At 41.8% G+C, this 24,163-nt stretch overlaps 1 protein-coding gene, 2 long non-coding RNA genes and 1 other non-coding gene across 4 annotated transcripts; 3 read left to right on the top strand and 1 right to left on the bottom strand.

Annotated features, from left to right (window-relative positions):
* Positions 1-2,110: 2,110 nt before the first annotated feature.
* LOC128366729 (uncharacterized) lies at positions 2,111-3,045 on the top strand. Its single transcript, XR_008321884.1, has 3 exons — positions 2,111-2,180; positions 2,325-2,414; positions 2,979-3,045. It is a non-coding gene; the product is annotated as an uncharacterized LOC128366729 (long non-coding RNA).
* A 28-nt stretch (positions 3,046-3,073) lies between these two features.
* On the top strand, positions 3,074-5,552 carry LOC128366918 (C-type lectin lectoxin-Phi1-like; the record flags this gene model as incomplete). The annotated part of the gene is made up of 5 exons (XM_053327679.1): positions 3,074-3,137; positions 3,208-3,368; positions 3,501-3,613; positions 3,690-3,819; positions 5,514-5,552. Coding segments are annotated over 5 exons (507 nt in total), but the record flags the coding sequence as incomplete, so codon positions are not given.
* Positions 5,553-8,143: 2,591 nt separating this feature from the next.
* Positions 8,144-8,215, top strand: trnap-cgg (transfer RNA proline (anticodon CGG)). Its single transcript has one exon. It is a non-coding gene; the product is annotated as a tRNA-Pro (tRNA).
* Positions 8,216-20,507: 12,292 nt separating this feature from the next.
* LOC128366732 (uncharacterized) lies at positions 20,508-21,097 on the bottom strand. The gene is made up of 3 exons (XR_008321889.1): positions 21,037-21,097; positions 20,659-20,752; positions 20,508-20,567 (listed from the first exon to the last, which is right to left on the bottom strand). It is a non-coding gene; the product is annotated as an uncharacterized LOC128366732 (long non-coding RNA).
* Positions 21,098-24,163: the final 3,066 nt, after the last annotated feature.

Raw genomic sequence — 24,163 nt, 5'->3', positions numbered from 1 at the left:
AGACACTCCATCATCTGTAAGCATCTCTAACATGTGTTTGTCTCAGCTGCCATGATTCTTGTCCCAGACTTCTTCTGTAAAAATAAAGCTGAAAACTTTGAATCTAAATGAATTTTACTCAGTTTCTCTTGCTGTTACTGAAATCTTGAATTAACAAGGTATAAAGGAACTCATCATTCACTCAATCATATAATTACTGTAAGTGAAGTTCAGGGTTCAGGTCACTGGAAAGAGGCTCACACCTGACCTCAGTGCAGTATCAGCTCTGATTGAGCTGAGCTCCTCCTCTTCCTGCTCCTCCTCCAGAGCTGCTCTTAACATCACCCTCCACTTCTCTATACATTATATTTCCTTATAGTCTTCATACTGGCTGCTTGTCTCTTTAGTTCAGGATGAACAGAAACACACAGATGTTCACTGTTGCTTCTACAAACCCAAATGTTTCTTCATCTGGAGGTAAGATGCTTTCTAATATATAAACACTTGATGAGGTTCTCATCTTTTAGTGAAGCAGTTATGTTATTCTTTGTTATGTTTTTGATTAGGGCCTTCAAAAAATCTCTTAAAATCGTGATTAATCTCACTTTTTATCTCATGTTTGAAATGGTATTATTTTGCATTTCGCAACAGTTTTTAAGTCCATATTAACAATGTAAAGCAATTCTTACCAGTGTGTCTTGATTGTGAATCAAATGATTGCAAAGAAAGTTACTTTATAAACTTGACTTTTAGATTTATTTCAAATCAAAAGAACTGCAATGATTGATTCATTGATTTAGTGTGCACCCGAGTGCGATTGATGCTTTCACACCAACGAAAACGAACCGAACTAAGAGCTTTTGGTCCGAATGTACTGTTTAGTGTGCACCAACTCCTGTTGGAGACAACTGCTTATTCTGTGAAATACTACAAACAAATAATACTCTATAGCTCCATTATCTATGAGTTCATTCAGTGGATCCAGTATACTCTGTTCCTCCATGAAGTTAGAAATATTTTATAAAGTTGCGACATAACTCTCTTGAGTTCTGCTCATAGTCTCTCAATCCTTTGGTTGTGTACTGAAACACTAATAACACAACAACTGTTCAATCCCCTTCATTCCCACTAACCAGGAAACCTGTATGTTTTCCATACTGCGTTCATATCTGACCAGTGAGAGCAAAACAAAGTTCTCTACACCTCCTAAAAATAAAGACAGGACACATGAGGCTCTGTTGTTAGATAAGCACTTAAAGTTTATAATAATCATCAACACAACCATGAAAGATCATCCACCACCTAACCAGCTTGTGTCTGCTGGGAGATAAACACTACATTACAGGAAAAAATGCCAAAAATAAAAATCCCCTTTATTGTCTCTCAGCTCAAAGAATAAAGTTTGGATTTGAGATACAACTATTTTAGGTCAAACATGCATTTTGGTTTAACACTGCTGTTGTGGTTTATAAAGCACAAACTATAAATGATCACCCAATTCTGTGTAAGACCTATTTAGCCAACTTCATTCTAACTTATTACCACAGGTTTTACACATATTGTTTTAGAAATTATGGTCAATTGATCTCATTTAATGAAACTATACCTCATTTTATAGTTAATGCCTGTTGTTGTTCTGGGTCAAACATGACCTGAGGACAACAGGAGGGTTAAATATTTCAAATTCATCATTTCCTTTACAACAGGAAGGCCTTCCTTGTTGTCACATTTACTATTGAATTTTTATAAATCACAATATTATGTTGGTGTTTCAGTAGTGTGTGTGAGAGGTTCGTACTGGACACGGCTGTTTACAGGACGTTATCACTCTCAGTGTGGTCGGCTCTTCAAACTCCTAAAACACCAACACAGGCTTTACTGTGCAGTTTACAGAGGTCGATTATAACAGCAATCTGTGACAGTTTTCAGTCAGTGAGCGGCACGATTACTGTGATAAAAAAGCGTTCTGATCGGCCCTTAATCGTATCATAAATAATGTGTTAACACTGATAACTCTACTTCTGATACATGACAACACATTGGCAGCTAAAGATTGGATGTGATTCTGTAAATAAGAGCCAATTTACTGCAGATATTTAAACATCAGTGTTTGATCTGAACTGTTTCAGATGAACTTGCGGAAGTAAGTGACTACGTTAATACAGCTGTGAGCACTGTGGACAAAATATCAGCCACCTCAGGTATGTTAGAAACATTATTTATTTGATAAACTTTCTTTTTTTTTAAGAATTGAAAGTTTATCTAATGAATCAATAATCTATAAAAAGCCCATTTTAAAATCAAAGAGTCGACATCATTGTGCTCAATCCTTATTGTTTTCTTAGATAAGAAGTGTGGCTCCTTCACTCAGAGTTTTCTACCAGTAGCAGTGAGTTGGGTGATACTGTTGGTAATCTTGGTCCTTCATATCTACTGTGAGTATCCTCTATGTGAATATCAGCTTGTTATTATTGGTGTTAGTTCTTATGTAAAGGATAGATTAACATATTATTAAAGTCAGTTTAAAACAATAGTCATATGTACATTGTTACAGTTTTGGCTTGGTGCAATCATTCCTTCTGTTCATAACGGCCTTCAAATGGAGGAGATCCTACACTTCTGTTCTGACTGCATTTAATGTATGCACACACACACACACACACACACACACACACACACACACACACACACACACACACACACACACACACTACAGCTAAGGTTTGTAATATATTTTCGCAGACATGTTTAGAGAGGATTTTAATGGTCAGTATGAACAGGAGGAATATTTACAGCACACAAAACAAGTTTTAATGTTTATATGTTCACCTGAGTATTGATTTAAGAGGTTAGGGTTAGGGTTATATAAAACATTTAACAAAAGTCAGCATTATCTGTTCATTTAACAACTCTGTCACAACAACAACAACAAAAATTTGTGGCAATTGCTTTGCAACAAATTCTCAAAGTTCGACCCTTTCCTCTGTCTGTCGCTGTAGTTACATCTGTCATCTCTGAAAACAACAACAAGCTGACCGCAGAGAACCAGGAGCTGAAGACAGAGAAGAACATCTTAACAGGACAAATACAAAACATAGAGCATAACGTTACTGTCGTCCAGCAGATCATTGATGCCTACTGCCCAATAAAAGATGGAAGTAAGTTCAGATCTCATAACTCAAGTAAAAAAATAACCAATAATTTATTTGTTGGTTTCTGTTATTTCAGACAGACAGTGTGAACCTTGCCTAGATGGCTGGAAATACCACCAGTCCAGCTGTTATGCAATCTATAACCCTGGCACTGGTCAGAAAACCTGGGAGGAAGCTCAAGAGATCTGCAGAAGATGGAGTTCAGACTTGGCTGTAATAGTTAATGAAGATGAAAAGGTAATGAGAAAACTGTGGGAATTTTATGACGTCATTTATGAAATGAAACTGTATTTTCTGAGTCTGTGAGCCACAGTGTGTTTAAGTTCAGTGTTAAAATATCTCTCATAAGTGTCTTTCTGTTGTCCTTAGAAAATCATCAGTGATTACAGTTGGAGAAGTGCAGGAGACACTGGCTACTGGATTGGACTGAGAGCTGAAGCAGGGAAATGGAAGTGGATCGATGGAAGTGATCTGACTAAAAAGTAAAAGTCACATTCCTAAACAGTTTGAATCATAAAATCTATCAGCCTTGATCTAAACATTATGTTCTTCCCTCAGATCCTGGATGACACAACCTGCTAACAACGGCCTCTGTGCAATTTCTGTCCGAAACCAAGGATTGAAATCAGTGTGGTGTGGAAACAGAAACGGTTGGATCTGCAAAAAGGCAGCTTTATGGAGGTTATCAGTGTCTCTTTTTCACATATTGAAGAGAACTGGATTGTAAATATCAATACAAATATTTTTTATGCAGAATGTGGGATTATTTTCTCAAAGCTATTTGTGTATGTACAGGAACACACATCTGACTTAAGACGCTATGTGAATACCCCTTTTGCTTTTGCACAATAGCTAGCAAAGCTTCCGATGTACGTGCCCTTTCAGCATCAGTCAAGTTTTTGTATTTCTCTGCGTGTTTCTGTTTCGTCTTGTAATGCCGACTCAAATTGTAGTCCTTAAACACGGCAATTTGCTCCCCGCAAACTAAACACACGGCTTTACCTCCGACTTCAGTAAATAAATACGTAGCAGTCCATTCGACATCTTTCTTTCTTTTTTTTAGCACGAGCGGACATTTTTGAGGGGTAAGGTAAGGTCGTCTTGTGACCTGCTTGTGACAACGATCCAATGTACGTATTACGGCCTTATGTACATGATTAAAAAACTTCAAAATAAAGTCCATGCATGAGGTAAAATTAGAAAATATGTTTATTTTGTCATTTCCAAATAACCTTACACAGGCCGGTCCGAGTCAACCAAAGGGCCGTACAATGCCCAGGTCTGGTCATAATAAATGGTGTTTTAGCTTCATATTATTGTCTAAATAAATGGTGTTTTAGCTTCATATCTATGTTACAGTCTAAATAAAAGGTGTATTTTGTAAACCATCACCCACTGAGGTTTTATTTAGTCTTGTCTCAGCAGCTTTCACAACAGCTCTGCTTCTGACTCTTTCACCTTTCAGTCTGTTTAAACACATTTACAACCTATGACTCACTCTACACAGTGCTAACACAAAAACTAGAGTCTATATTCTTCTATTTTCAGCCCCCCCACCCACCCGGTGAGGCTTTAGGTCAGGCTGTGTGTTTATTACATTCATCATCTCATTTAGTTGTGAGTGTGTGAATGTGACACTAACACTACCAAGGTTACGTGTGCTTCAACATAATGGACTCGTAACAGAAATGCATTTATTTTGAGTACAAGTGGAAACCAACAGTGAATTTTCTACTGACTCAGCAGCTCTGTGAAGCTTTCAGCCCCTAGTTTTGGTTTCAGGTACCTTTCCTGAGTGGTTCAGTGTGTTTCTAGCTGCAGCTGTTTACAGGAAACACACTCTGATGAACACAGATTTGCACATTTGGGCTGTGACATTAAATCAGTCCACCAATATTTTCTCTGTCGTCTGCTTTGTGACAGTTCAGCTGTTTGATATTTTAATGACGGCATGTTCGAGTACTGTTTCATTAGTCAGTGGAAATGAAAGCTTTCACAGTACAGTGTAATTAAATGGGTTTTAAAAATAGACACTACTGTACTTTTTCATGTATTTTTCTTTATTATTTTTACTTTAACCCTTAGATACTGGTTCATATTATGTTGTTCATATACATATTCATATTATTTTTTTATGTTTGATTAATCTTATGGAAAAAAGTCACTATTTTATGTTCCTGGTGAGAATATAGAATAGATTTATAGAATATGATGAATACAACATGTGAAACAACAGGTCAAACTTATAAATTTCCACATATAAAAATTTGCACAAACATTTTAAAAAGATGCATTTTTGTTTCCAATTTTGTAAACTCTGAGTCAAATTAGGAAATGTCTGGCAAAGATAACCAGACAGTTTAATTTCAAATTTTTTCTCAGGAGTTGGTGGAGAGGAAACCAGAGCTGAAAGAGGACTGATGCTGTGTCTAAAACCACATATTTCTGTTAGTACGCTGTGTACAGGTTAGTGTCTCAAATCAAACACATTTGTTGCATACTTGCGTATCGTTCGTGGTGCCAAATCATCACAGAATGCTAAATTAACCCAATAAACCTACTGATAGCTACAGTATAGTGCTGCTTATGGGGCTTTTCCATTATACAGTTCTAGCAGTACTTGGTTCGGCTCTACTCTGGGTTTTTTTGCATTTCCACTAGGGATAGTACCTGGTACCTGGTACTTTTTTAGTAGCTGCTCTGCTGAGGTTCAAAGTGAGCCGAGCCAATACTAAAATGTGACGTCATCAGACTGCCAGCCTCTGATTGGTCAGAGAGTCACTGGAAGAGTCATGAGCCATCCCACACAAGAATCAAACCCGGCATTTTTAAATACCAACAACAGCGTTACAGCGATTCGGTTTCTCTTCTCTTTGCTTTGTGTGTGACAGAAAGACACATACAGCAGCAAGTACACCATCAGCTCCATGTCCTCCATTGTTTATGTGTTTGTGTCGCATGCCGTGCTATGACGACCCCGCCCACGTTGAGGGTTAGGGTTAGGGTTAGGAACTACAGTATAGTAATGGAAAAGGTTCCTGGTACCAAAACCGAGTCGAGTCGAGTAGTGCTAGACCTGTATAATGGAAAAACCCCATTAGTGTAAAAACACTTGTATAATTTACATTTGTATGACGCAGCGATGTTCACCATAGTTACAACATCCTCAGTTGCCATTTCCTGTTTGAAAAGTGGTCCCTCCTCTTCTGCTACGGGGCCAAGATGGCAACCGTTGAGGGCGAGAATTGTCCTTAGTTCCACACTCAACTTTTTGACTGTTGTTTCCATACTTCTCAATGTGAACGCAACTTATGACCTCCGAATATTAATAAGAGTAAGTACAGAAGACGATTTTTGAATCACAGCATCAGTCACTAATGCAGAGTATGTGTCGGTCACTTTCACCCCTCCGTTAACAAATAACTTGATGAATGCAGTTTTAAAGTTGGTGTGTCATGGTCGGTGACTGCAGAGGTGAGGAAGAGTCTCCTCCACTGACTGTAATTACTTATGACGAGGAAGATAATTAATGCTTTCTGTGCTGCTCCGTATGAAGCTGGTGTGTCTGCTGATGTAAACAGTGAGGCTCCGCGGGTCGCAGGAGGTAATTACAGGTCTTTGTGCTGACAGTGACAGCTTAAGGCAGTGGGGATGAAGCTTAATTAAAGCCTAACGAGGCAACTGTCGAGTGACGATAAAAGAACCGGGCGAATGACCTCGCGCTCGTCGTCGACTTCCTGAAAACTTAAATCTGACATGAGACTGTTAGGATCTGTGTCTTCTTGTTCACACACCTACCTGTCAAGTGTTTAGTCTTAGTTTCCTTTAGCTTGTTGGTGTCAGAATAAACTCCACAATCAGTAAATAAGAGAATGGAGAACTTCCTCCTCTGCTCACTGTGCTCGTCTTCATGTTGAAAACATTTCTTCACTATGTTCTCGACACGTTTTCATGATGATGCTCTTTAAATGTTGAAGAGGACAAAATGTACAGTACATTTTATCACACAGTAAAAAGGACCAATTCATGTGTTAATAGAATTCAAATCATAACTACTGCTATTTTCTTTCACTGCATTTTGTGGCAGAGTGGTGGGAAGTAGCTAAGTACATTATGTACTGCACTCAAGTACAATTTCGAGGTACTTTTGAGTATTTCCATGTGATGCTGCTTTCTACATCTCAGAGGGAAATTAGACTGTAATATAGATATGAAACTAAAACAGACTTCAATGTAACGGCACACTGAACATTTTTTTCTGTGGCACTAGTGGTCTTTCTTTCTTTCTTTGTATTGATAGTGGTGGGTTGAGAAACATTAACACATGTTCATGTCTGTCTTGACTCCAAATTCTATGATTGCAGCTTCTAATATATGATTATATTCTGGTTTCTTTTGTCCTCTATGACAGTAAACTGAATATATTTGGAAGAAGACATTGGAGGACATTTTATGAACCAAACAATTAATCAAAGAATCAAAGAATGTGTCATAAAGCAGCAGTCAAGTGTCCATATTAGCAGTAAAGAGTTTTTCCTCTCTGTAATCATTCCTCCTGTTCATACTGACTATTAAAATATCTCCTTCAAAAGTAGATGATCAGCTTCTATTGAACTTCATCAGTCTGAGTTATTATATCAAGAGATATCTGACACATTTACTGTCTTTTTAGCATCAGATTCCCTCTTAGTGTTTCCTGTTGAGCTGTGGTGAAAGTATAGTAACAAACAGACTTTGCTAGTAAAAACACTGTAACGTTGAAACATAGAAAATGAAGATTTGACTCATTTGGACTCTGAAGCTTCATATTAGCTTCAGATCAACTTTTAAATCCATGTTTCCACAGAAGGAGGACTGTGGATTTAGTCCTCCATCACTTCCATTGTAAACATGATGAAGGATCTAATGGTCAGTATGAACAGGAGGAATCATTACACACACATAGACACACTTCATGTTATATCTAAGCTCCTGAATGAAGAGCGACTTGACTAATTATGTCCTCTACAAGTGGCTCGTTGGTCTAGGGGTATGATTCTCGCTTCGGGTGCGAGAGGTCCCGGGTTCAACTCCCGGACGAGCCCTTACTTTGATTACAAGACATCTCAGAACAATAAACATTACTGTAAAATCTACAGTCATGTTTAAAAAGAAAAGAGGATGTTGTGACACAGGATGCTAAAACATAAACAGACACTGATGTTTCTCACAGACAGTGAAGAATGATGAACTTAATTATGATAAATAATCGATTATATATATATTAAAAAAAACATTAGTGTCTGCGCACAAGATACAACATTTAATCAGGATGTTTTTTGATGTGCAGAGCTGCTACTTTTTCATTGATGCTGCTTTTTAATAACCTTGAATCTGCAGTACGTGACATGTAAGTAATTACTCTCCTTCCAACTAATCAATTATCAAATTAAAATATCCAACACTTACTGGCAAAAAAATGCATTCAATAGTTTATTTAAATTTTAGGATATTCCAAAAACAAATTTGACTCATTTTTGTCCTGTTTTCACTGCATCTAATGGGTCAAACTGTGATAATAGATAGATAGATAGATAGATGGATAGATAGATACTTTATTGTCCCCGAAGGGAAATTTGATTTGTCTTATATAATGTGTTTGTGCTGCTCAGAAAAATATATGCATCAATAGTCATCATTTTTTCGGAATATTTATGCATTATTTCATCCATCTTCAATCCAAACTGAAGCGTTACCAAACCCCAGGTGTGTTATTAAAATAAGAAATCCTTGACTGGACAGTAACAACCTGGATCAGTGCAGCCAGCTGAAGCTTAACTCAACCTGTGATATTATTTCTGTGACTGAACAATGCATCCAAGTGTGATATGTGATCCATGAGTTTTAGAGAGCTCCATGTCATCAGATGCATGTAGTTCACACATTAACCACCAGGGGGCCTTTTATTTTAACTCCGGCCACAATTTAGTGTCTGGATGTTTGTTTTTTGCAGTATTTTGTATTTCTTTGCAGTATTTTGTCGTCCATTGCAGTATTTTTGTATTTCTTTGCAGTATTTTTGTCATCCATTGCAGTATTTTTGTATTTCAGTGTGTGAAAGTAAAGACACACAAGGAAAAAGAAAGAAGATAAAAAATTTAAACACTGATCACGCAGAGAGAGAGATGAGGCCTTCAGAGGCTCGTTGCAATTTGTCGAATTACAAGATGAAAGAATGTGAAGTGAATTAACAAGATCTTTCTTTAATCTTGGAACAAAACCACCAACAAGATCAATAAAGAGGAGGGGGGGGGGGGACAAAAGAAAGCTGTTTAATTTGATTTAAAGAAACCCAACAACCTCGGATTTCTCTTTACAATTCCAGACATTAAGTCGACGCTTTCACCTCGGCTTCATTTAAAGTGGTGATATCAAGAAGGTCAAGAGCAACTGAAAGTGAGAGGCAAAACGAATTGGGAAGATAAATAAATAAAGAGAAGATGTGAGGAGCCATGCTGCTGTCATTCATCACACTTACAAGATACTTAGACTCAACAACATAAAGTCTTGACATGAAATGAACCTCAAACATTCAAATCAGAGCAATAAAGATAAAAAATCTAAGCAGCCCAGATTCATTTTTCAGGGGCGACTACAGCTTCACAACTGGTGCAATAACTTACCAGCTATTGACACAGAGAGGATTTCATATGTGTGGTCTATAAACTGGACTACCGGGATTTATTACTGGGCCTCTTGTGGACCATTAACTGGATTTTTTACCATGCTTTTGGGTATTTTAGTGCCTTTAAATGTGACATTTTTACCCCATTTTAACCCAAACCATGATCTTGCCTTAAAAATTGATGTTTTTGTGCTTACATCTAAACTAAATTTTAAAAGAGCAGAATCTACCACCAGGAGGTAGAACGGGTCAGTGTGTGAATGTAACATGTAATAATAATAATATTAATAATAATAATAATAATAATGTGGCGAGCGAGGGGGTACTTGTACAGTTAAACTCAAAAGCAAAAGGCTAACCAAAACCGACAACGCCACCCCAGGGTTTAACCCGGGGAAAATAAAAAAAATAAAAAAAAGGAAATAAAAATGAATAAAACTAAATTAACTAAACCAAAGGCAACACAAGTTCGTTATACTGAGAAGGCAAGAGACGTGGTTCCAAAAATAGAAAAGGGTACAAAAGTTTATTTAAATAGTAAAAACAATGGGATATTTTCTTTTACCCTAAAATTGAGTCTTCTTTTTAATTAATACCAAGGGCAGAACAGGGCTTCCTTCAGGGCTGGGGCCACTAGGATTACCGTGAGTGCAGGGGGAGTGAGGGGCATCAACTAAAGGTAGCACCACAAGTCCACATGAAGCACACAACACACACACACACACACACACAAGGACAAAGCCAAAAGAAAGGAGTGGAGGGGGGGGTGGCACTACCTACAACAGGACACCATCACCAAAGTAGGGGGGGGGGGTAAGTCACCAGTGAGGCCCTCAGCACCTGGAAGTAAGCAAACAAAAGAACAATCAGTGGGGCATAAAACCATATAAGAAAATAACACAAATAATTCAAAATATGACAAAACCAAACAATATTTTGACAATACACAAATTTATCACTAATCAAAATAATATTTAAACTGGAATTAAACAAATAACCCCAAATAAAATAAAATCAAAATAACCCCCCAAAATTATTAAGCAAAGAAAACCCCACTGACTATTCCCCTCCTGTTTGGTACAGGTACCATAAATTCTGCCGGTGGGACTGGAGCAGGCTCAGGCTAAAACACAAAGCCAATAAAACAAACTAGGAAGATGAATAGAAAATAAAACAAATAAATCAAAACATTACAATCAGGAACTAATTTCTAAATGCTGAAAAACAAAAGACACTTTAACTTAAAGAAGGAAAAGAGAAAATTATGTCAACATAACTCTAAATAAAGAAAAATGATAAACCTGAGCGGCACATGGGCAGCTCTAAAAACAATCTTCTACTTCTTCAGCAGTAGGAGGAAACACACAGATGTGCAATACTGAATTCCCCACAAAGCAGCAGCGGTCCTGGGTGCAGAGCGGCGTGGCTCGTGCCAGCTCAGTGCCGAGACTTATGGCCTATCCCGTTAGCGTGGCGTGGTACAAACACCGGGAGGAACGGAAGAGGACAACAAACATTTCGGGCGCTGCCAGCGTCTATGCTGTAAGCGTGATGCAGTTTGAGCACCAAGAAAAGGACAGAGACATTTGAGTCTATACTGTCGGAGTTATTGCGCAACAGCGGAGGAGAGAGAGGCGTGCAGAGCGTCTGCAGCACCTGGACCAGGTAACCCAGGAAGAGGAAGCGCGCACCAGCTGCCAGGGAAAGAGGCAGCACTAACAATCCCTCCCCCTTATATACCTGACCTTAATTAAAGGGATGAGACCACACACAGACGAGTGAAGCCGAGAGAGCTCATCCCACTACAATCTACCCCCCCTTTTTGAATCATCGTCCCGATGATAAACAAAACAAATACAACTAACTCCAAGGTCTAAAAAGTGCAGTGACAGCGTGTGATACAGAGCCTTGAGAGTTTGCAGCACCCAATGCCAAATCCCCCACTGGCCTTGGGACACGGTGGACGTTGGAATGCTGGCCAGCAGTTGAGCGTGCAGACCGCCGTGGTGCCATAGTGCTGGTGTCAGAGGAGCTGGTAGATGGAATAACCAGTGGTGCAGATGGTTGAGCAGGAGCCATCAGAGGGGGCATGGAAGGACCTGGCTCAGTGGGTACCAGGCCATCTGGGCGATGTGGCACCTGAGAGGTGGCTTGTGTGTCTGCTACGGCCCTGGTAGCTGGCAAGATGGAGAGGGGAGCAGCATCGGGGATTAGGAGCAATAGATCTCCTTCACAGGAGGACTCAGACGCCAGCCTGTCACATGGAGGTGGATGGTGGGCCACCACATGGCCAGGGGACTCTGCTCCAATCACTGCCTTCAACGAGGTACGGTGAACATGCTTGACTTTAGACGGATCATCCTTTGGGGCTATGGTGTAAACAGCTCCGCCTTCCTTAGGTGCTCTGAGGACAACATACACTGTGGAGCCCCAGAGGTCTTGCATCTTATGACGCCCTCTGGCGCTGAAATCACGCACAAAGACCAACTGACCTTCTTTGAGGGGTTCTCCTCGAAGGTGTTGATCATGAACTGTCTTTCTATGCTCAGCAGCATTCTTCAATCGTTCTCTTGCACCATCAAAAGCAATCTGCAATCGGGCCTGATGTTCCTGTATCCATTCGTGAACACCTCCACTGACGGGGTCCTGAACTCTGGCCAGCAGGAAATCAATGGGGAGTCTAGGCTCCTGGCCAAACATTAAAAAGAATGGGGACTCACCAGTGGTCTGATGGGGAGTGGTGTTGTAAGAGTAGAGGACTTGAGGGAGGCAGGAGGTCCAGTCTCGCTTTCGGGATGGAGGCAGTGTGCGCAGCAGGTTATGAAGAGTTCGATTGAATCTTTCACACTGACCATTACCGGCTGGGTGGTATGGGGTGGTGCGAGACTTTTGAATGCCGTAGAGACTGCAAAGTTGCTGGATCAGTGCGCTCTCGAAGTTGCGTCCCTGATCTGAGTGTATCCTTGCGGGAACCCCAAACTTTGAGAACCACTCCACCACTAAAACACGGGCCACAGTAGAAGCATGTTGATCGCGGGTGGGGATGGCAAGCGTATACTTGCTGAAGACGTCGGTCATCACCAGGACATTTTCCATGCCATTTCGAGCTGGCTCCAGCAGGGTGTAATCGATGGCCAGAATCTCATTTGGTTTTGATGCTAGAAGGTGTCCCATGGGGTTCCGGGCAGCAGGCCGGTTGTCCTTGGCAACCTGACACCGCTCACAGGTTTGGCACCATTTTGCAACCTCTGCTGACATACCTGGCCAGTAACACCTGGATCGTAGGAGAGCTAAGGTTCGTTCCACACCTTGATGACCGTGCTCTTGATGAACTTGTGTTAACGCCTCAGGGACCAACACCGCAGGCAGGAGCAGCTGGAAAATTGGCTCGGCACCATCAGGGCGGGAGATCTGCCGATACAGGATGTCATCCCTCTTAACCAGCCGGGCCCATTGTTGCAGCAGAATCAACGCAGGTGAGGAGAGTTGTTGCCACTCTGCATAACTGGGACGCCGGCCCTGCTCCCAATACCGCTGAACCTCCTGGATGACTGGATCAGCCTGCTGCAGGGTGCGGATGTCGTCAGGAGTCTGCTCAGGTAAGACAGCCACAGTTGCTTGTGTTACCACTGTTTTGTCCATTTTCAGGGCCTGTTGGAGAGGTTTAGGGAGCGAAGTGCCGGGAAGCATGGCTGCTATGTCTGATGGGCCAGGCGAGTGCTGACGGGACAAAGCATCTGCATTTTTGTTACTTCGGCCAGATCGATATTTAAGCTCAAAATCAAATGAGGCCAATTGGGCTGCCCAGCGTTGTTCTGTAGCGCCAAGTTTTGCAGAGGACAAATGACTGAGTGGATTGTTGTCTGTGTAAACAATGCAGCGGTGGCCCAACAGATACTCTCGAAATTTCTCAGTCATTGCCCACTTAAGGGCCAAGAATTCCAACTTCATTGAGCTATAGTTCAACATGTTACGCTCTGTGGGTCTCAGTCCTCGACTCGCATAAGCTATGGGCCTCACCTTTCCTCCTTGTTCCTGTGATAGCACTGCTCCCAACCCCCCATGGCTGGCGTCGACCTCGAGGATGAAGGGCAGCGAGAAGTCTGCATAGGCGAGCACTGGGGCAGTGGTAAGCTTGGTCTTCAGTGCTTCGAAACTCCCTCGACACTCCTCAGTCCAATCCCCAATGACTGGTATGGGCCGCTGCTTAGTCCTGGTGCTTCCCTGCTCGGCTATCAGTCGGTGAAGGGGGGCTGCCAGCTTTGCAAAGCCCTCCACAAAGCGGCGGTAATAGCTCGCGAAACCCAGGAAGGACCGGAGCTCTGACACTGTCTGAGGGGGCTGCCATTTTGCCACTGCCTCTATCTTGGATGGATCTGTTGAAACACCATTAGCAGATATTACATGGCCCAGATAACGCACCTCTGGCTGGAAGAAGGCGCATTTAGAGAGCTTTGCCTTCAGTCCTTCCTGCTGGAGCCGACCAAGCACCACATCGAGCCGTTGAAGATGCTGCTGTACAGTGGAAGAGAACACAACAATATCATCAAGGTAGAGGAGCAATGACTGGCCCTGTTGATCACCAAAGATTCTCTGCATTAACCTTTGGAAGGTACTAGGGGCGTTGCAGAGCCCAAATGGCATACGGTTCCATTCGAACAAACCAAATGGAGTGCAGAAGGCAGTTTTGGGCCGATCTTCCGCAGTGACTGGGACCTGATTGTACCCACTGGCCAGGTCCATGGTGGAGAACCAGCGCGCCCCGGTTAGAGCATCCAACGACTCCTCGATGCGTGGAAGCGGAAACGCATCCTTCCTGGTCTTGTTATTTAGCTGCCGGTAATCAACACACATGCGGAGGCTCCCATCCTTCTTCTTAACTAGCACAATGGGGGAGGCGTAGGGGCTGCAACTCTCTCTAATCACCTGGGCGTTAAGAAGCTGGTTGATATGGTCTTTCACTGCTTCATAATCTGAAGGGGGGACACGTCTATAGCGTTGTTTAACAGGGGTCTCATCTACAAGAGGAATGTCATGAGATATTAGATTGGTGCACCCTAAATCGGTGTCATGAGCAGAAAAGACAGATGTATAGTTCCTAAGGAGAGACCTCACCTGACCCTGCTCTTCTGAGGGCAATGAAGACAGATCTACACCCTCTATCTGTTCCTGCACTGTGGGTACAGCTGTTTGAGATGCTACAGTGGCTACTGTGGCTGGAACCTCAGTGACTCCTACCGGTAAGCTCACAACATTCACCTGCTCCAGGGTGCCAACCATAGTGCGTGGATACAACAGTACCTCAATGGAACCGACATTAACAACGGGTATGTATGCTGTACCCCTGACCACACTGACCAAAGATGGCGAAGCTAGCAAGCCTGCTGGTAAACCAGAATCTGGGGGCTCAAACAACATGGTTGCATCAAAACACGGCTCTGAGCATGTAGCGGTCACTATTTTCATTACACCACCTGGAATGCGATGTGCACGCTTACCTCTGACCTTTACTTTTCCTATCAGCTCACGAGGGGCCTGCGTGGTTACCTGATGACACCTCTGCAACGCCTGTGTGACAGGTTGCGGGGCCTGAGCGACAGAAGACAGTTCAAACAATGACACACCATGCTGCACAAAAAGCTCTTGGTAACATTTCCGAATTACATTCATTCCCAGCACGCCAGGGGCCTGAAGAGAAACATTACTGGGTAAGTCCTTTACAACCAAGACACCACACTGTACAATCACCTTACCACACAACTCAACATCAAGCTCCAAGTAACCAAGGTAGGGAATACTCAACCCATTAGCTGCCCTCAGCTGTAGCCAACTACAGGATTTAAGTCGCTCGGGGCCCCAAGGTTCAAAATGCTTTTGAAAGAAGCTCTCGGTAACAGTAGAAACCATAGAACCTGTGTCAATTAAACATGGCACCTTAACTCCACCCATGACGACCTCTAAATGGGGACAAGAGGAAACCAGTTTTGGAGCATGAGTTAACTCACCTAACTTGGAACATGAGCCGGTAGAGGCCCCACCCAAACTGTGGCTCTGCAGTTTGGTGGGTGCTAGTTTTCCGGGGCCGCGCTGGGTTCTGGCTGCCTGGCAGAGGACTGGGAAACTTGTGAGAACTGAGAACGGGGGGAAGCACGCACACCATCACATTCTCTAGCAAAATGACCAGGTCTCTGACAACGATTGCATACCAGAGGCCCACGCTGAGCTGAAAAACTACGGGCATGAGGAGCATAAGGCCGCTGCATACGAGCAAGAGTCTGAGTTAACTGATTAAGCTGTTCTTGTTGCTGCCTCAACATTTCTTGTATTCCACTAATTTCAGATGAATGGGGGATGTTAGCAACAGAATGAGCACCCTGGACTCCATATTGAATGCCACTGATGGAAGGGACAGAGTTACTACGGCCTCTAAAGGCACTGGGCAAACCCTCACGTTCCCATCTAATTGCTTCTCCTCTGACATCAAGCAGTGTAGCTGTAGGTTGGCTACGCACAAATTGTTTAAGTTCTCGTCTTAAAGTGCTATCTAACACCTGCTCAACAAACTGATCCCGCAATAGACACTCTACATTAAGCATTCCCGCTGGTGCACGTTGCTTTACTCTTTCCATCAGACTCATTAAGGCAAGTGAGAATTCAAGTAACGTTTCTCCTTCATGTTGTTTACGAGAAAAGAAAGCTTCCTGTAAGGCCACATAAGATTCAGAGCAGCCATAAAGTTCTTCCAGTATTGCCATTATTCTAGCTGGGTCCCCACGTTCTAGACTAGAGCGGTATTTAATTTCGTCCCGCGCCTCCCCCTCTAAATGATCATAGAGAAAGAAAGCCTGATCAGCTGGGGACAAATGGCGGGCCCTCATACATGCCTGCACTTCCTCAAGCCACTCACTCAGTGCTATCCCTGACCTTCCCCTAAACATGGGGCACTTTCTGTCTCGAGGCACAAACACTAACCTCTCGGCTGCAGGGGCGCTGGCAGTGGGCGGTGCTGATGAGGTTGAAAGTGTGGCACTAGGGGGTGGTACCACAGGGGCTCGCTCTTGACGCAACTTCTCATTATCAGCTCTCAGCTGTAAGACCAAATCTCGCAACTCTTGCAATTCCTCCTCCATTTTTACAGGGGAGCCGCTGCTGCTTTGTATCAATGTCAACAAACAAACAAAAAAAACAAAACAACACACGTCTCAGCCTTGATTCTACAGTAAATCCTGCCGACAACGCCAATTTGTGGCGAGCGAGGGGGTACTTGTACAGTTAAACTCAAAAGCAAAAGGCTAACCAAAACCGACAACGCCACCCCAGGGTTTAACCCGGGGAAAATAAAAAAAATAAAAAAAAGGAAATAAAAATGAATAAAACTAAATTAACTAAACCAAAGGCAACACAAGTTCGTTATACTGAGAAGGCAAGAGACGTGGTTCCAAAAATAGAAAAGGGTACAAAAGTTTATTTAAATAGTAAAAACAATGGGATATTTTCTTTTACCCTAAAATTGAGTCTTCTTTTTAATTAATACCAAGGGCAGAACAGGGCTTCCTTCAGGGCTGGGGCCACTAGGATTACCGTGAGTGCAGGGGGAGTGAGGGGCATCAACTAAAGGTAGCACCACAAGTCCACATGAAGCACACAACACACACACACACACACACACACAAGGACAAAGCCAAAAGAAAGGAGTGGAGGGGGGGGTGGCACTACCTACAACAGGACACCATCACCAAAGTAGGGGGGGGGGGTAAGTCACCAGTGAGGCCCTCAGCACCTGGAAGTAAGCAAACAAAAGAACAATCAGTGGGGCATAAAACCATATAAGAAAATAACACAAATAATTCAAAATATGACAAAACCAAACAATATTTTGACAATACACAAATTTATCACTAATCAAAATAATATTTAAACTGGAATTAAACAAATAACCCCAAATAAAATAAAATCAAAATAACCCCCCAAAATTATTAAGCAAAGAAAACCCCACTGACTATTCCCCTCCTGTTTGGTACAGGTACCATAAATTCTGCCGGTGGGACTGGAGCAGGCTCAGGCTAAAACACAAAGCCAATAAAACAAACTAGGAAGATGAATAGAAAATAAAACAAATAAATCAAAACATTACAATCAGGAACTAATTTCTAAATGCTGAAAAACAAAAGACACTTTAACTTAAAGAAGGAAAAGAGAAAATTATGTCAACATAACTCTAAATAAAGAAAAATGATAAACCTGAGCGGCACATGGGCAGCTCTAAAAACAATCTTCTACTTCTTCAGCAGTAGGAGGAAACACACAGATGTGCAACACTGAATTCCCCACAAAGCAGCAGCGGTCCTGGGTGCAGAGCGGCGTGGCTCGTGCCAGCTCAGTGCCGAGACTTATGGCCTATCCCGTTAGCGTGGCGTGGTACAAACACCGGGAGGAACGGAAGAGGACAACAAACATTTCGGGCGCTGCCAGCGTCTATGCTGTAAGCGTGATGCAGTTTGAGCACCAAGAAAAGGACAGAGACATTTGAGTCTATACTGTCGGAGTTATTGCGCAACAGCGGAGGAGAGAGAGGCGTGCAGAGCGTCTGCAGCACCTGGACCAGGTAACCCAGGAAGAGGAAGCGCGCACCAGCTGCCAGGGAAAGAGGCAGCACTAACAATCCCTCCCCCTTATATACCTGACCTTAATTAAAGGGATGAGACCACACACAGACGAGTGAAGCCGAGAGAGCTCATCCCACTACAATAATAATAATGCATTTCATCTAAAGGCGCTTTTCAACCAGGTGGGGAGTTCTGGTCCTCTGAAATGAGGCCAACGCGGAAGTAACTTAGAACTGCTTTCTATCAAAAGGCCACCAGGGGGCGACCGTCTCTATACAAGTCAATGGAGAATTCACCAACTTCTCACTTGATTTCTAACCTCAGTAAACGTTTTCAAAATGCGTTTATGGTCTCAATCGCTAGTTTAAAGCCTTCTTCAATGCAGTATGATGTTCATTTGGGACATTTTGGCCCCCCTGATTTTACATTTGACAATAAAGCAGGCAGTGTTTCCCATTCAAGAATTACGTCCGCCACGAATAGACTTTTCAGCTTTTGGCTCGCTCGTACGGTGGCCGAGAAGGGTCATTATACATGCAAATGCCAAAACACCCGCTTATTCAGAAAACACTTTGCTGCAAATGCCAAAGCACCTGCAAATTCAGAAAACACCTGCAAACTCAGAAAACACCTTCATCAATGTTACAAATATTCACAACACGAGCTTTGGCATTTGCAGCAAAGTTTTTTCTGAATATGCAGGTGTTTTGGCATTTGCATGTGTTATGACCCTTCTCGGCCACCGTACCGCTCGACCTCGCTCATATAAGCATTATAATGGGACTCTGGCTGTGTCTCAATTTGGACCCAACTGCGAGGCTGCATCCTCGAAGGACGCGGCCTTTGCGGCCTTCGAAGGATGCAGCCTTGAGGAACCTCCGAAGGATGCATCAACCGTTGTTAAATGAGACGGTCTAGCCTTCGAGGCATTTCCTGGTTGCGTCACCAGCTGTTCCCGCCCATAAGACGAGAAAGACGCCACGACCGAAAAGACGGTGAAAAAGCTGACAAAATTATAAGAGAGAAGAAAGGAGAAGAATAAAGGAAAGGAGAAGAAAGAAGGAAAACATACAAGAAAGAAAGAAAGAAAGAAGAAAGAAGGAAAACACACAAGAGAAAGAATAATAAAATAATAATAATCTGTAAATAGTTATTTCTGATGTAAATTTGTAAATAGTTAAATGTTAAGACCGTAGTTATATTTCATTCCTTGATAGAAAGAATTGTATATTGTATTTAATAATTATTTTGATAATAATTGTACATAATTTTTATAATTTTCTTATAATAATCTGTAAATAGTTATTTCTGATGTAATTTTTGTAAATAGTGAAATGTTTCATCACTTGATAATAAAAGAAAATATTTAATCCCTTGTTCTTCCTGAACAGTAGCACTTTATGCAACCCTGTTATAAATTGTACTGAAGTTGTAAATACTAAATGGAATAGTCGTGTACAATGAACAATATTTTTTATTTAATAACAACATAAAACATCAAAATCTTCACAATCAAATAAAAAATAAAGAAATCATAAATAAACACAGTTCATAAATAAAATCAAATTAAACACATCTATATAGATGTATATTTATTTTTCTATTACTTTTTCCAGGAGAGAGAAGAGCCTCTCCATCCTGTCTTTCATCCTTTCATCCTTTCATCCTGCTCCCTCCTCTCCTCTGCCTCATTTTGCCTTCTCATGTCCTCCTTTATGAGGTCAAGGAGGTCATCCTCCCTCCTCCTCTTCCTCCTGGGCCCTGGCTGGTCCTCCTCCTCCTCCTCCTCCTCCTCCTCCTCTTCACTCTCCTGCTCACCCACTGCGGCACTTGGCCCTGGTGTGTCCTCACGGATGGAGGCAATGAGGACAGGGGGGGCAATAGATGGCCTCTGCCCCAGTACCTCATCCATGAGGACAAACCACGGCCAAGTGCCAGCAGTGGACTTGCCGCTGGCCCCCTCCCCTGTCCCTGGATATTTGCAATCCTAAGGCAGTGGAAATCAATCATGTCAGCAATTTTCAGCAAAAGTATTTAGTAACAGTAAAACTAATCCAAACCTGTAGGCTACCTACTTTTTTTTTTTTTTTTTTTTAAATTGTCCCATTTTTTTTGGCCTGGTAGGGCTGGACCTTCCCCTCCAGCCCAATCTTTTCCAGTATTGCTCTAAACACAGAGGGAAGCAAGAGAAAAGGTAAACACAAGATCACATCAACACAGGGATGCAAAGATGTACAAAAATGGACATCAGCCTTACCTCCATCCCGCCGTGGCGGAGTTTTTGGCCCCCGTGAATAGATGGTCATTTTCCCCTCTTTGTTTAATCAGGAGCTCGGTTTGCTCCTTGCTCCCTAAAACAAAAATAAAACAAAATGTAATGTAAAACATGTTTTTTTTACTATGTCAACAGACAAAAGGGTTCTAATATAGCAAAAAATTATCATAATAATGATATTAAAATCTAAATTTGTTCATCTTAGTCCATTTATATATATATATATATATATATATATATATATATATATATATATATATAAGATATAAGTCAAGTAATAAAATATAAGTAATTAGTAAAAGTATAAAAGTATAAGTAGTAATAAGTAAAAATAATTAAATAAAACAAACCAATACTTACACTTGAATGAAAAGTCTTCACCTGTTGGTGTCGCCATTGTTGTGTTTTCGCGGCACTGAACAGCGCCGCGCAAAGGATCTTGGGATTTGGGAGGCCGCGAAGGATAGTAGCGATGCATCCTCGAAAAAGAGGGAAAAGAAGGCCGCATTTCAAGGCTGCATTTGAAGGAGTCTTCGAATTGGGACAGCCTTCGCGCGGCGTTGTGACGTAATCGGCCTCGAAATGCGCACTTCGAGGATGCAGCCTCGCAAGTTGGACCAAATTGGGACACAGCCATAGACATAATAAATCATAATAATAATCTTTATTATGTCTATGAGAATGCACATGTAGGTCAGGAAATGACGTAAAGGAACCGTATATGGTTTGTTCCGTGTGTATTACGTTACGTGTTGGACTAAATACATGTTGACATATTGAGGAAAGTATTTCGATTTTATGGAAAAGGATTTCATATTTCACAAGAATGGATACTTGGTGAGCTGTACAGAAAGTCCTGAGTCATAAGATGATCGTTGTGGATAAAGGGAAGACTTTGAAGGTATGTAGCATTATAGCTTTTCTCACTTAGCTGAGTGGCTAGCCGAGCTAATCACTAATACTATTACAGCTGTGAGCAACCATATAATTAGTGAGTGGTCTTGAATGAATCAGGACAATTTAAGCTTTCTAACAATGTATACAACAATATATATGTTTAAGGGTTGGTGTTTAAAACATTCAGAAGAACTGGTCACTACCTCCCAACCTCCGACCCGTCCCGTAGGGGAACAGCGTGTTTTAAGTGTCATTGCATAAGGGAGCTACTCTTATGTGTGTGTGTGTGTGTGTGTGTGTGTGTGTGTGTGTGTTGTTAATGTGCATTGGTTTTTTTTATGACTCGGAAAACATTTGTTGTTGGGATGTTTGATATTGTGGAGATTCTAAAAACAGGTTGTTTGCTATTCTTTGATGTGTTTCTGCATATCTGAGTGTAGACTGTTTTGATAATACACACACACACACACACACACACACACACACTGCATGTGCTGAGAGTCTTGTGTTGAATTTATCAGTCAGTGTGAATCCTGTGCAAGTACAGGAGTTTCCAACAACTACTACATCCACAACTAGTTTAATAGTGCACAAGCACTATTAAACTAGTTGTCTGTTGTGTTGGTGCACATACAAGTGTGTGTGTGTGTGTGTGTGTGCGCATGTGTGAAGGCTGAATTGGATCACGTGATTTTGCACAATCACTACTTATGCACACTTGTAAAGACTAATCGCCACTTTGGTTTTAATCACTACTTCTTTTCTTTTTTTTCTAATGTTTCTTGCTTCAGTTTTATGCTCTGTGCCTGACAGTAAAGGTTTAAAAATGTTGAAAAAACCTAAACCTGATAAAAAATTAAAAAAAAAACCTAGAACAACAAAAACAAGCCGAACCTGCCTTCCTCGTAAACTATCTTTCCCTTCATGTTCTTACAGCTCTCAGGTTAATTACATCTGCTCCCATGTGTTTAGTCCTGCATCTCGTAAACATCCGTAAAGGCATCGCAAATTGTTGACGGGCCCTGAACTATGACGCGCTCCCTCCCTTATTGTTTACCTCCATCCCACTGATGAGTCACCACCTTCAGCTTCTCCACTGTATTACATTACTGTGCAGAGCCGCACTAATGCTGCTGCTGACAATGAGAGCATGCATTAGGAAACATTAAAGGCACACTGGTCACTAATGACTGACATGGCTGCTGCAGGAGGACTGAAGGGAGCAACATAAAGAGACAAGAAGGATCTGTACATCATTTTCTCCTGTGTGAGCTCATTGGTATAGAGCAGGGGTGTCAAACATGAGGTCCGCAGGCCAGAACCGGCCCACCGAGGGGAGCAATCCGACCCACTTTCATTCCTGTGTTCTTTTCCTTCCTTCCATCTGTCCTTCCTACCTTCCTTTTTTCCTTTCTTTGTCCGTTCGTTCCTTCCATCTGTCCTTCCTCCCTACCTTCTTTTTTCTTTCCTTCCTTCTTTCCTTCCTTCCTCCATTTATTCCTTCTATCCTTCCTTCCTTCCTCCTTTCCTTCTCTTTTTCCTTCCTTCCTTCTGTCCTTCCTCCATTTCTTCCATCTGTCCTTCCTCCCTACCTTCTTTTTTCTTTCTTTCTTTCTTCCTTCCTTCCTTACTGCCTTCCTCCCTTCCCTTCCCTTCCTTCCTTTTTTCCTTCCTTCCTTTTTTCCTTACTTCCTTCCATCTTTTTAATGATCTGGCCCACATGAGATCAAATTGGTCTGTATGTGGCCCTTGAATGAAAATGGTATAGAGTATATTAACAGTATTTTAGTCTTATTGAACATATTTCTCTATAGTATATAAAACCTTTATATACATTACAGTGAACATAAAGAGCCACAGCTGTGTTTATTCTCCATATATATATTTTAAAAGCATGCTTTATGGATGGATATTTGGATTATAAAGAGGTGACATTGCTCTGAACCAGCAGCTGTGGCTCCCCCGGTGTGACTAAGTGGCTAACACGGGCTCAGATTCGGCGGAGGAGAAAATCTGCTTTTCGAGCAGAGCTGAAGAGTGATGGAGCAGAATCAGGCGGAGAACACACGCACACACACAGAGACTAAAGTCAAAGTCTGGAGTGAGTCGTACGAGCTGCTGGTCACAGATATGACGTTTTCAAAGGCGAATTAAACCAACGGCTCTGTGAGGTCTGTTAGGGTGTTTTTAAAAAGAAAACCTGGTTTGGTCTGATCTCAGTCATTGCATGTGTTGGTGAACTTGCTGATTCAGTTTCTTTTCACATAGAGAGAGAGAACGAGCAGGAGGTCCTGAAGAAGCTCCAATCTAGCTCCTAGGTTTGGGAGCTCTTTGTAATAAGACTAAATTAAACCTCAGTGGGCGACAAAACCGACTTTTTTCAGACTGCAACATAAACGTGAAACTAACAATATAGCAATAACTAAACATTTATTTCTGGGCTCCAGTGTTCTGCAGTGATGTAGAAGAGTAACTAGGCTGGTAGATGTGGTTTATATAGTCATTATGCTGTGATCGGAGTGTTTACAGTGTTTCCACACAGTCATTTAAAAGATGATCAGCTTCTGTTGAGTCTGAGTTAGTCATATCA

This window comes from Scomber japonicus, chromosome 10, assembly GCF_027409825.1.
Source record: "Scomber japonicus isolate fScoJap1 chromosome 10, fScoJap1.pri, whole genome shotgun sequence".
In the NCBI taxonomy this organism is placed as follows: Eukaryota; Metazoa; Chordata; class Actinopteri; order Scombriformes; family Scombridae; genus Scomber; species Scomber japonicus.
This window is presented reverse-complemented; position numbering and strand designations above follow the sequence as displayed.